General features: G+C 43.2%; 1 protein-coding gene across 1 annotated transcript in view; it reads right to left on the reverse strand.

Moving 5' to 3' along the window:
• LOC124596419 (venom carboxylesterase-6-like) overlaps positions 1 to 13,203 on the reverse strand; it is a 107,649-nt gene extending 94,446 nt beyond the window's left edge. The window contains exon 1 of the mRNA XM_047135550.1: positions 13,137 to 13,203. Coding sequence (XP_046991506.1) covers positions 13,137 to 13,190 — 54 coding nt within the window. The 5' untranslated portion in view covers positions 13,191 to 13,203. The remainder of the gene's footprint in view (positions 1 to 13,136) is intronic.
• Between the last annotated feature and the right edge of the window lie 326 nt (positions 13,204 to 13,529).

The following is a 13,529-nucleotide window of genomic DNA, read 5'->3' on the forward strand; positions in this document are numbered from 1 at the left end:
TCTACGATCTGCCACTGTTGCCCTTACAATACGATGATCCTGGCGGGCGTCAGTGCTGCGTGGATGTCCAGAACCACGTCTAAGGGTATGAGATTGTTCATGTGACCACTAAACACAGAATCATTGCACAACTGAGGCAGCACTTTCAACTGGGTGGCATTTCTCTGAAAGGCCCATTCCCCTTACAGAAGATCACAGTTTGACACCTTTCAAACTTTCTCACTTGGCTATACGAAGCACGTGTGCGTCTCCGTAGCCTGCTTGTTTCTCACGTCTGCACAGCACTGAGCCTTCTGACTGTACGCATTCCCAGTTACAGGGAAGACGCAAATGGCGCCTGGAAACTTCGTCACCACGCTATCTGTTGGCGGAAGACGCAGAAACCGTTATCAGTACACCTACTATACCTCAGGTGGCATATGCCGTCATCAGATCAAGATCGATTGCGTCTTTCCAGGTGTTCTAATTTTTTTTCCAGAAGTGTATACACTACCAATCATTAATTTCAGTAAAACATGAATGCTATCTAGTATTTCAAAATGAACGTAAAAAACCTTATTACTCCAAAAAATATAATTATATACCCTTAAACACATATAATACAAACAGAAAAATTAGATTTTACTTTCATTGAAGTATACTCCCTTCGATTTAATAATCGTGTCACGAATTTGAGGCATGTGGTCAATATGCAGTCCGAGTCTATATGATACCACACGTTCTTAACGACATTCCAGAGATGTTCCTTGCTTCTTACGTGAACTCTCGGGATACGTCTGTCCGCTTCGTCCCAGACCATTTCAGTAAGATTACTATTAAGGATTTGGGACGGCCACGCCATATCTTTCAATCCCTTCTGTTTTTTCCTTTGATGCAATGTACTTCTTACAGAACGCCGAACGCTGTTTCGGGTCATTATCATCTCGAAATTTGAACCCTTTCCACATTAAGCGCAATCTACATGGTATCGAACGACAATGAAGTACTCGTCTGCGGTGGTAATGCTTCTGCTCTATACACTCTTCTAGTTTCACAATGTTGATATCTCCTGAAAAAACACCCCCAAACCATTATAGAACCACTACTGTGTTTAACTGTAGGTAGAATGCACTGCTGGGCCATTCTTTCTCCTTTAGATAGCCGAGCAAATTCCCTCCAAGGATTCATGAAATTTTCGTGGCGTCAAGAGTATTCCAAGTGGTTTTGGGATTGCAGCCGGATGACGTCGACTTTGTGCCACGATATATCGGTTGACAACCTTTCAGCCATCTTCAGGTGAATGTTTTTCTCTGGACATTGCTAGTTCACATCGCTAACTTCATGCTAAAATTTGGCGTGGAGACGCGTGCGTAAAGGCACTCGTTACGGTAATGCCCTCCTCGATTTTAGGTCCCTCCTCGAATACTGCTCCATCTGTGGCGCACAGGCGCATTACGGTGATACTAAATGCGATTGCGTTGATAATACATGAGCGCTCGTTGTCGGAATGAGGACGTGCGGTGTTAAAACTCGGATGGCAAATTAATAAAATTAAATGTCATTAGAAGTGTCACTAGCCATAAAACGTTCCCTTTCCGTAGACATTAGAGAAATCAGCGGGTCCCACGCCTTATCCAGGTGAAAGCCGCCATCACTATTAATAAAATCTTCTGCCTTCCGTGTTTCCATCAATTTATTCTTAACTATATATCTGAAGGATCTTCTCGAAGACAAGATTTCCGTGGCAGAATAATCCATAGAAAATCCTGTAGAAATACAGTGTTCGGTTAAGTCTAGCATACTGGGTTACGAAAGGCGAGTGTGGAGAACACGTTCAACGCACCTGTTAGGTGCTGTACGTTTTGTCTGATCAATGATCAATGTCACAATGGCAAGGTATTCCACAGGTTTCAGCCCTCCACAATCACAGATTGTCCGTTACTGAGCCAAAAAGAGCAGAAGTGTTTGTAGGTGGCCGGAAGGTAACTTTCACATAATAAGTTATTTCCTTAGGTTTCTTCCTAATTTCGAAGAAATTTCTTCAAAGGGTAGCTTGAATTGTTGTCAAGACGTCCTGGATCTCGGGTACGAACCGAGACACTTCCTACATTTTGAATAAAAATCATCAGCAGCCGAAGACCTCCAGCATAAGAAGTCACCCTGGTTCTGCTAACGGCCTTGTCTAAGAGACCACAGGAGCGGACAGAGTTTCAGGGCAGTCTCTTGTTCTTGGGCTGGGAAACTTCGCTATTAGGCGAAAGAATAAACAATCATCAACGGCATGAGGGTGCAGAGGGCAATGGAAACATCTGCGTTGAAGACATGTAAGGTGTAATCACAGGACAAGTGACCTGTAACTGAAAAAGTGTCATAATGACCTCTCCACCGGCAAAAGATTACGGAACAGTGTCCCATTCGGATCTCCGGGAGGGGACTGGTAAGGAGGAAGTGAAGATGAGAATAAGATGGAACAACCAACGAAAGGGTAACATTCTGCGAGTCGGAGCGTGGAATGTAATAAGCCTGAACGTGATAGGAAGGCTAGAAAATCTCAAAATGGAAATGCAGAGGCTCAATCGAGATACAGAAGTGGTCAGAGAAGTAAAATGGAAAGAAAAATAAGGATTTCTGGTTAGGCAAATATAGGGTGATAACAACAGCAGCAGAAAAAGTATAGCGCCAGTATAATTCCTCATGAATAGGAAGACTGGGTAGAGAATGAGTTACTATGTACAGTTCAGTGACGGGGTTGTTTCCATAAAATTCGACAGAAAACAACGGCCACAACAATATTTCAGGTGTACATGCCGGTTTCGTAAGCAGGAAATGAAGAGACAGAGAAAATAAACGAGGGTATTGCACGGGTAATTCGGTACGTAAATGGAGATGATAATCTAACAATCACGCGGGTTGGAACACGGTTGTAGGAGAGAGAATTCAAGAAAGGTGGCGGGCAAATATGGGCATCCAGAAGGAATGACATAGGAGAAAGGCTAATTGAATTCTGCAATAATTTTCAGATGGTAACAGCGAATACTCTGTTCTAGAATCACAAGAGCAGGATGTTTAATTGGAAAGGGCGCAGAATATTGCTCACCAATGTGGGATCCGTACCGTATAGGGTTGATAGAAGAGATAGAGAAGATCCAACGGAGAGCAGCGCGCTTCGTTACAGGATCATTTAGTAATCGCGAAAGCGTTACGGAGATGATAGATAAACTCCAGTGGAAGACTTTGCAGGAGAGACGCTCAGTAGCTCGGTACAGGCTTTTGTTGAAGTTTCGAGAGCATACCTTCACCGAGGAGTCAAGCAGTATATTGCTCCCTCCTGCCTATATATCTCGCGAAGAGACCATGAGGATAAAATCAGAGAGATTAGAAGCATACCGACAATCTATCTTTCCACGAACAATACGAGACTGGAATTGAAGGGAGAACCGATAGAGGTACTCAAAGTACCCTCCGCCACACACCGTCAGGTGGCTTGCGGAGTATGGATGTAGATGTAGGTGTAGATGTAGACATGAAAAGATTCCAGCTGGATTACATAATAGTCAGTCAGATTCAGAAATCAGACATTGGATTGTATGATACACCCAGGAGCAGATACAGACTGAAATCACAATTTAGTAATGATGAAACGTAGGCTAAGTTCAAGATAATCGTCCCGATGAATCTATGTGGAAGGTAGTGGGACACTGAGCACGCCCAGCTAGCCGCGCGGTCTAACTGGCTGCTTCCCGCGCGGTAAGGCGTGCTGGTCCCCGGCACGAATCCGCCCGTCGGATTAGTGTCAAGGTTCGATGTACCGGCCAGCCTGTGGATCGTTTTTAAGGTGGTTTTCCGTCTGCCTCGGCGAATGCCGGCTGGTTCCCCTTATTCCGCCACAATTACAGTACGTCGGCGATTGGGCGATTGCTGCGCAAACACTGTCTCCACTTACGCGTACACCATAATTACTCTACCACGCAAACATTTGGGGTTACACTCGTCTGGTATGGGACGTTTCTGGGAGGTCCACTGGGGGCCGAACCGCACCATCATCCTGGGTTCCGTTAGTGGCGGCGGTGAGGTAGGTGGACTACTGTAGCCTTTTGTGATGTGAACCACAGAGGGCTACGGCGGGGACAAAGGCTCACAGTCGTTTCTAGGTCCCCAGTTGAATACACAATACACACAATATAATAGGATACTGAAGTACTGAGAACCGATGAAAAAATGGTTCAAATGGCTCTGAGCACTGTGGGACTTAACATCTGAGGTCATCAGTCCCCTAGAACTTAGAATTACTTAAACCTAACTACCCTAAGGACATCACACACATCCATGCCCGAGGCAGGATTCGAACCTGCGACCGTAGCGATCGCGCGGTTCCAGACTGAAGCGCATAGAACCGCTCGGACACACCAGCCGGCAGAACCGATGAAACGCACTTGAAATTCTCTAAATGTGTGGACATTGGGATAAGCAATATCACAGTAGGAAAGGGAAATCACGGATGCTTAACAAGCAACAGGAAGATAACTGTCAAGAAACCTTGGCTGACAGAGGAAATACTTCAACTGACCGATGATAGAATTAAGGACGAGCACACAAATCTTTAGGGGAAGACAGGAATACTGCAATATAAATCACTTAGGGATGAAATAAACAGGAAGTACAGGGAAACCAAGGTGAAATGGGTGCAGAAAAATGTGAAGAATCGAGAAGAAAATGATTGGTAGAAGGTTTCACACAGGAAAGGTTGACACAGCTTACAGGAAAGTCAAAACGATCTGCGATGAAATTAAAAGTAAGGACGGCAAAATTAAGTGTGCATTGGGAATTCCATTGCTGAACACAGAAGAGAGTGCGAATAGATGGGAAAGAGACTCTGAAGGCCTCTATGACTGATAACTGTATAGAAGAAGAAATTGGAGACGATATCGACGACATTGGAGACCCAATATTAGTGTCTATGACGTGTCGAGAGGCACGTTAGCTCTGCCCGCGGCTGGAGATTCATGCTTGGCTTCGTGTAGTGCTGGAGACACCCCTGAGCACCGCTGGGGCTATGGTGTGACGGGGAGCACAGCGGACAAGTCAGTTGCCGCGAGTGGAACGAACAGAATCTTCTGGAGGCCAGCTCCGTCGCCATGGTGTAAGCGGAGGACAAGCCTGTGGTGCCTCGACAGGAGCCTTAATGACGCATCGAGCGAGGTGGCCCTAACGTCGGGGTGGACCCGAAGGAGTTGGAATGAGTCAGTTGCTGCACGGAGACGAACGAGACACCCTCTTCAAGCTGGTACGCCATGGAGCTGCCAACGGGACATCGCTGACGTTCGGCATGGGGTGTGGCTGTAGTGTGGGCAAGAACTGCCCTGTGGAGCGGCTAGCGTCTTTCCCTGGGACAGAGGACAGTGATTCCATATGAGGAGGAGACGGGGGCTTCTGCATTTCGAGGGGAGCGCTCCTTACTTGCTTTAGTAGCCGACAGTTGCATCATGGACGTCAAGTGATACAATATACGAGGGCTGTTCGGAAAGTAAGGAACGAGCGGTCGCGAAATGGTAATCACAGTGAAGATTCGATTGCGCTTTGAACATATGTGTTGGGCAGTGTCTTTAGTATGCCAGCAGATAGCGACACGTAACTCCTTTCAGTTCTGAGCGCACAACGAGTGCGTGAAAATGCGTAGAAATTAGTGTGTCCCATAATGCCGAGATAATTCGACCAGTTTCACGCGATCCCACATAACGTAACGGTCATGCATTTCCTTCTTCATGACAGTTCCCGGGTGCATACTGCAGGGGAATGGAGATGCTCCTGTAGCGTATTCGATGGGAAGTGTTTGATCACCATCCAATCATCCCGGCCTTGTCTCGTTGTGATTTTCATCTCTGGTCGGGTTAACCGCTGCCTATTAAGACAACATTTTGGCACAGACAACGAGCTGCACCCCAGCGTAGAAAATTGTCGGACTGCCTTCTGTACTGGAAAGCTGGTGCAACGCTATGACACATGTCTAAGTTGGAGCAGCGGCTATGTAGAGAAGTAGCTGGAAGGTATAGCTGTTGCAAATAAAAGAATTTTGATTTTCACTGTGGTTTCTATTTTGCGACCTATCGTCCTTTACTTTCCTAATAGCTCTCGTACTGAACAGTTACAGTATCAGTATCAACCCAACTGTTACAGGCACGCTGATGCTGTCCGAGAAGCCACCGGTACCCAGCTGCAGCCGCCGAGTCACACCGCCCCACAATGTCAATGCTATCCGCCTTGTCACCTGTCGCAGGCGGGAAGAAAACCGCTACTGTTCTTAGAACCTGAAAAGCGGCTACTGCTCTTACAACTCGACCCAACTATCGCATAGGTTTTTTCCCCTTGGCTCTTGCCTTGGCACTCACTCCCCCCCCCCCCCACCCCCCACCCCAACCCTCACCCGGCCAATCAAACCGCTACCCTTCGTCCAGCTTTCGACCCAATCTATCTCAAGATGAGAGAGTATTAAGGACTAATCATAACCAGATATACGGAAACATTGCAGTACACACATCCTTCGATACCTCACTTAGTGAAAAGTAAACAATACGCTGAGGTGGCAGTAGAACTTTAGTGTTGGCCATCATGCCGGTGTGGCCGTGAAGGGGCTCCACTCCCTCCCTATACACACGAAAAATCCATGGTTACAGTGCGATGTGTCATGATTGTTCTGTGATGACACACCGAGCGCGCGAATATGTTCTCTAAAAGTGAGAACCAACTTGATTTCGTCAACTACACCCCATTAGTGTGGTTGATTTGTACGTTTTCTGGTAGAGAAGATGATGTTGCCTTTAGGAGTCTGTGAGCGTGATATTGTTTTGGTCTGAGTCAATCATTATTACGTTTAATTTTAGAGAAGCATGTATTGTGATGTACGATATGCATAGGCGGTTCTGTAGACAGCGGACAGTAGCTTTTCGTTGTGCCTAGTTGTTGTTGGGAGTAACCCTAGATCAATCCTTAGCTGCATGTTTTGTGGATGGTCTTAAATCTGTTAATAGTTGCCTTACTGTCCTACAATTAATTGTTGAACTTACATTTATTGTATTTTCCTGTGGACAATGACCATATATTGTTTTTATTACTGATGTTGCCCCACTGTCTTGGGGATAGTTTCATTTGAATCCTGTTTAACTGAATTCTTTTACTTTACTCAGACAGTAATTTAAATGTTGTTCTCTTGACTGAGCACCGTATTCAGAATAACTTGTGCTACATGTTAAGTTGTGTTTAACTGTTACTGTTCTGCTGAGCAGGCTGTTGTGGCCCAGCGGTTCTAGGCGCTTCAGTTCGGAACCGTGCTGCTGCTGCGGTCGTGGTTCGAATCCTGCCTCGAGCATGGATGTGTGTGAATGTTAAGTCCCATATTGCTTAGAGCTATTTGAACCATTTGTTCTGCTGACCAGAAGATTTTATGGTTAATAAATTGGTTGTTGAATTGAGCCCAAGCAAACACAACCCGCGGCCCGTACATAGCTCCACGCAAATCCTACGCTACAAGTCAGGGTTTAAATGAGGTTTGGAAGATTTGATGTCAAATATGGTGGAAACAACAGATAACATTCCTTCGTAATTTCTAAAATCAATGAAGGCATTGTCAAGAGGTACGTAGCAGCAGTGACACTCGCGACTTACCATCTGACTTCCAAGAAATATCAACGATAGCATTACGAAGATAGCAAGGACAGTTACGTGCCGGAACCATCGCACAATCAGCGTAACGGCTCATTTATCCAAGCTGCTGGCAAGAAAAATGAAGATCAGTCAGATGATCATCAGTTTGGCTTTGTGAAAGGTAAAGGCACCAGAGAGGCAGATCTGACTATGAACTTGATAACGGAAGCAACAATGAAGAAACATGAAAACACACTCTTCGGATTTGTCTGTCTAGAAAAAATGTTAAAGAGAGTAAAATGTTCGAAATTCTGAGTAAAATAGGCATAAGTTATAGGAAAAGTCGGTAATAAGCAGTATATACAAGACTCAAATGGGAAAAATAGGACTGGAAGACCAGCAACGAAGTGCTCAGTAAATACGGTGTAACACTGTGATGCAGTCTTTCACCCCTACCGTTCAATCTATACGTCCAAGAAGCATTTATGGAAATAAAAGAAAGATTCAAGAGTGATATTAAACTTTAGAATGAAATGATATCAATCATAAAATTCGCTGATGACATTGCCATCCTCAGCGGAAGTGAAGACGAACTAATATCTGTTGAATGGAATGAACGGTCTGACTACAGAAAATAGAAGAGAGTAAACGGAAGAAAACCAAAAGTAATGAGAAGTAGCAGAAACGAGAATTGGTAGAAGCTGAACATCAAAGTGGATGATGACGAAGGAGACGAAGTTAAGGAATTCTGCCACCCTGAAAGCAACCCGTGACGGACAGAGAAAGGAGGAACGAAAAGAAGACAAGAAAAGGCGAAGCGGCATTCCTGGCCAAGCGAAGTGTACAGGTATCAAACATAGGCCTTAATTTGAGGAATTACTTTCTAAGAATGTACGTTTGGAGCACAGCATTGTATGATAGTGAAACACGGACTGTGGGAAAACCAGAACAGAATAGATGCACTTGAAATGTGTTACTACAGAAGAATGTTGGAAATTAGGTGAATCGATATGGAATGAGGAGGTTCTTCGCAGAATCCGCGAGGAAAGGAATATGTGGAAAACACTGACAAGAAGAAGATACAGGATGACAGGACATTTCTTTCGACACCAGGGAATAACTCCCATGGTACAACAGGGTAAAAGATATAGAGGAAGATAGAGACGGAAATACACCCATCAAATAATTGAGGACATAGGCTGCAAGTGCTGCTCTGAAATGAAGAGGTTGGCAAAGGAAAGGAATTCTTGGCGAGTCCCTTCAGACCAGTGAGAATAGTGATGTTAATAAAAAATGTGTAACTCCCTCAGTCTTTTATAGTAATTCTTAACAGGAAAAATAAATTTTGTGTATGGATCCACAAAAATTATACATTTAGAATAAAACTTTTTAAATAATTATTTTATGTAATTTAAAACGAAATACAAATTGCCCTTAATAGAACCAAATACGCAAACATAACAAACAGTCCTACGTTTACAAGTTTGAACAAATAAGACTGCGACAAAAAGCAATTAGCATAACATTCTTGTACAAACTGCTACTAAATATTCCTACATACATAACGATATTGAAAACAGTATTAATAAAAACAATAGTTAAGCTGATGTTACATTCACGGTTGTACCTCAAAATTGGTCACTGAGTACCGCGACGGGAATACAGATGAATGTGCTAAAGATGAGCGGTGCTCAAGTTGCCAACAGAACATCAAAGCGCTGAAGTCCAGGAACGAGGCCGTATTATATTTAAACCTCCACTTGCTCGCCGAAAAGGCCGATTCAGTGAACCTTGCAATATGTGATCAGATGACAAAACTGCTTAAAACGTGTTGCCTGACCATCGGAGAAATATGTACCGACCGTACTGCTTACATATAATTTCAGCATTTTCAAGCAGTTGGCCCTGCTCTCGCCTGGCATCACTCTTCTCACGACTGTTGGATAGTGATTGCCTCCCACCAATCGTACTGTCCTGATGGCTTAGTTGTGTCAGGGGCACCGGAATATGGCATGGCTGTGCGGCAAACGGGGATTTAAGAAGTTATATGTGTGATGTCTGTTCTTTGGAACATGTCAGAAAGAACAGAGACAATTCTGATCCTGCACCTGTTATCAAATAAGACACGAAGGAATTACGATATGTAGCTGCTAGTGCGCATTGATTTCCATTAATGGGGAAAATTTATGCTCTATCGGGATTCGAACTCGGGTCTGTTGCTTAATAGGTAGATGCACTCACCACTGAGCCATCCGGACACAGTGGTCATCGCTGCTGCCCAGACTACCCTAGCACGTCTCCCGTCAGACCCAAATTCTCAACTTAACCCACACACTACTGACGTAGTGCCCCTGCCCATTACCCTCATTACTCGCAGCGTTCCTCCGATTCCCGTAAGAGCTCGACCGTCGTGGGCAGTTGCACTGAAAGAATCACTGGCCAGTCTCGACTTAACTCTTTCGTGGTTGATGGGTCATATATGTCCCACTAACTTTGAGCGCCAGTTCTAGTGTCGGGATATATGTCACCCAGCTCTGCATGGTGCTGCCAGCTAGGGACGACTGTACTGAACCTGAGAAAAAATCGGGACTGCACCGCAAAGGCAATAGAGAAGGCGGTGAACAGACATTATTTGTAAAGTTATTTAACGGTTTGAAATATAATGTGATGCTGTTTTGTTCCTTTTCACACTGAAAATAATACAGTTAAAGCTTGCTATTAATGAATTTTGATTACTATTTTGCAGATACTGAAAGACAGTGAGATTCTCCATTATATTTTCTCGCTGCCAGATGATCCTGAGGATTCGGAAGCTGAAGCTGATTATCTTGAAGAGGACAATACTTCCGATGCAGAGTCATCTAGAAGTGGTATGCCACATGAGGTATCAGAAAATCGAACAGCAGGTGGTAGTTCAGACATTTCACAAACAACAAATAACACTGACAGTAGAATTGCAAATGTCTTTCCTGATATTTTCGCTGATGAGAACTCTTATGAAAAGGCTGAACATAATGCATGTGTTATAAACACTGAAGACACAGGAGATCAAGATGTAAGTGATTCTGACAGTGACTGGGGTGATGATACTACATGTTTTGAAAACACTGTGATTCTGTGTATGGAGCCAAAATCGAAAGTAGATTTCAGTGTAACAGACAGTGAATGTGTTTATTTTGAGAAACTTTTTTGCAAAAACATTATGGAGCACATATGTTTTCAAACAAATTTATATGCTGCCCAGAAGAAGTGTCAAATGGAAAGAAATAACTGTTTCTGAAGTGAAGGCATTCATAGGCATGCTCATAATAATGGGTATCCATCAACTATCAGCAGCTGACAGTTACTGGAGTTCAGATCCAATGTTGAAAGTGAGTTCAGTTTCAAACGTCATGACACTGTCAAGATACAAGAAAATCGTACAGAACCTGCACTGCAATGGCAACAGTGTTATTCTTCCTCCAAAAACAGATCCAAACTATGACAAACTTTATAAAATTAGACCCATTATTACAGCACTAAAAAAAACTGTTTAGCAGTATATGAGGCACTTCTACATTAGCAGTAGACGAATCAAACAGTATATGCCCATGAAGCCAACAAAAAGGGGCTACAAAATTTGGTGTCTTGCCGACTCGAAAAGCAGTTTTGTTTCAAATTTGTACACTGGTAAATAGAGCACTCCAATACAAGACTTCAAGAATTATCAGATGTGTGAACGATTGGTTCTGGAACTGTGTCAACCATTTTTTTTTTTTTTTACACAGGCAGAATCATTGTTTTCGATAATTTCTTCACAACTTACAAGTTGATGAAAGGACTGAGGAACAAAGGTCTCTATAGTTGTGGAACTGTAAGAGGAAAGAGGAAAGGACTACCAGGAATATTAGAAAACAAAAAAAGTGATCTCAAACGCGGAGAGTTTCAGTTTGCAGTAAAGTGTAGTGTAGCTGCTGTGAAATGGCAGGAAAACAAAGCAGTTTGCCTTCTTTCCACATACAACAATCCAAAAGATGTCAAATTTATTGAAAGAAAACTGAATGATGGTTCTAAGGTAATTGTATCCTGTCCTGAAGTAGTAAGTCATTACAATAACACAATGGGCGGCGCTGACCGATTTAATCAGCTACGTGAAAGATATATGGTAGGCAGACTATCCATAAAATGGTGGCATCTACTATTCAATTTTTTTCTTGATCTGGCTATTATCAACTCTTCATGGTTCATGGGACATATGTGTCCCACTTCCTGTTGTGAAAAAATGGAGAACTTAAAAAATATTTTGGTGGTGGAAATATAATAATGGGACTGAAAAGAAACCGTTAACACCTTAATATTTTAAAAATCTGTAAAAAATGAATTTTATCCATGAAAGGGTTAATTGTATGAGTGGCGACTGTTCTTTCGCATAAGATGAGAATTTGGGTCTGGCGGAAGGGGTGTTAGGGTAATCCGTACAGGTGTGATAATCAATGTGTTCACATTGCTCAGTGACCGGAACATTTGCCTAGTAATCAGGAGACCTGGGTTCGAATTCCGGTCTGGCACAAAGTTTCAACTTCGCCCATTGATAAAAATCAATGTTCACAAACAGGTCCACGTCGTAATTCCTTTGTATCTTGAATTTAAGAAGTACCGAAAGTGAGATACAGAGTTATTCAACGGTAGCCTTACTGAACAGCACGGAAATACCCTATGTATGCGGTAGTAGTAGGAGTGACTAACTTTCACAGTATCGGATGGGAAATATACGATACTGGCTATAAGGACGAACATTCTTGCTGATTAATACTGCCTCAAACAACTAGTCCGACAACTCAGTCGTGAAAGAAATATTTTAGGCCCCCTGGCTACAAACGGAGTCAGTATTTTCGAGATTTTTACAATGACAGAAGGATTGACGACTATGGTTCTATTGCATTAATGATGGTTACCAATGGCAAAGGGTTCATCAAGAATGCTTGGTTGAGCTGACCGGCTGTCACTGAAAACTTGTTTAAAGGAGGAACTGAGAATTTTTAGTACAAACTGCTACACTCGCTGCAACAGAGAGTACTGGGAAATGCAGAAAATTTAAAACCAGCTCATAAGAAGGGCCATCCATGAAGACTAATCTCAGATCCTGGTCAAAGATCTGTCAATTTTGGAAGTTCACCTCATATATAAATTCACTGAACGGATCTAAATTTCACACAGCATCTTAGGTGGATCTGTATGATTATGAAACTGAAAACAGTAGAGCATTCCGTAGCACTCGAAGAGAGTGATGTATCAGTCTGTAAGTAAAGGAACTTTCTCAGTTGGAGAGATTGAGTTGCAAAAGCCAGAGTGTTTATTTACACCAAGCACAACGTAAAGTGTAATGTACACTGCACTGCAACAACTATTTCAGATGTAACGGCAAGTCTCAGCGTATTATGTTTTTACAACATGAACGTTTTGATTATGTATAAAGATTAGTGTCAGGTGGTTTGTTCTGAATCTATTTTTGTAATAAATATACAAATAGGCTTGCTTACCACAACGGCCGAGACCACCACAGAGAAAAGCAACCAAGCCAAACGCGCGGACATGTCAGTTGGTTTCAGCTCTTTCCACGGATAAGATTGACAGCGTCAGCATCGAACTCTTATAGTAACTTTCCCCACTCCAAGTCCTTTAATATCGGCTTGTTCACTAATCTCAGAATGTCAAGAGTATTACAAAACTGCTCCATTTACTGATTTCGACCAAACTGTTCCAACCGTGATATGATAAGCGTGCCGTTGGATAACAGACAGATAACACTCGCTTTCTTTCATTCCCACGAGGTGTGATCACCCGCTGTGGCTATTGCCTCACGTCACAACTTACATTCTTGCGATGAGAATATCTTGATGGGCGTTTTCCGTCGGTTCACCGTACAACAATTG

Source organism: Schistocerca americana, chromosome 2, assembly GCF_021461395.2.
Source record: "Schistocerca americana isolate TAMUIC-IGC-003095 chromosome 2, iqSchAmer2.1, whole genome shotgun sequence".
Classification (NCBI taxonomy): Eukaryota; Metazoa; Arthropoda; class Insecta; order Orthoptera; family Acrididae; genus Schistocerca; species Schistocerca americana.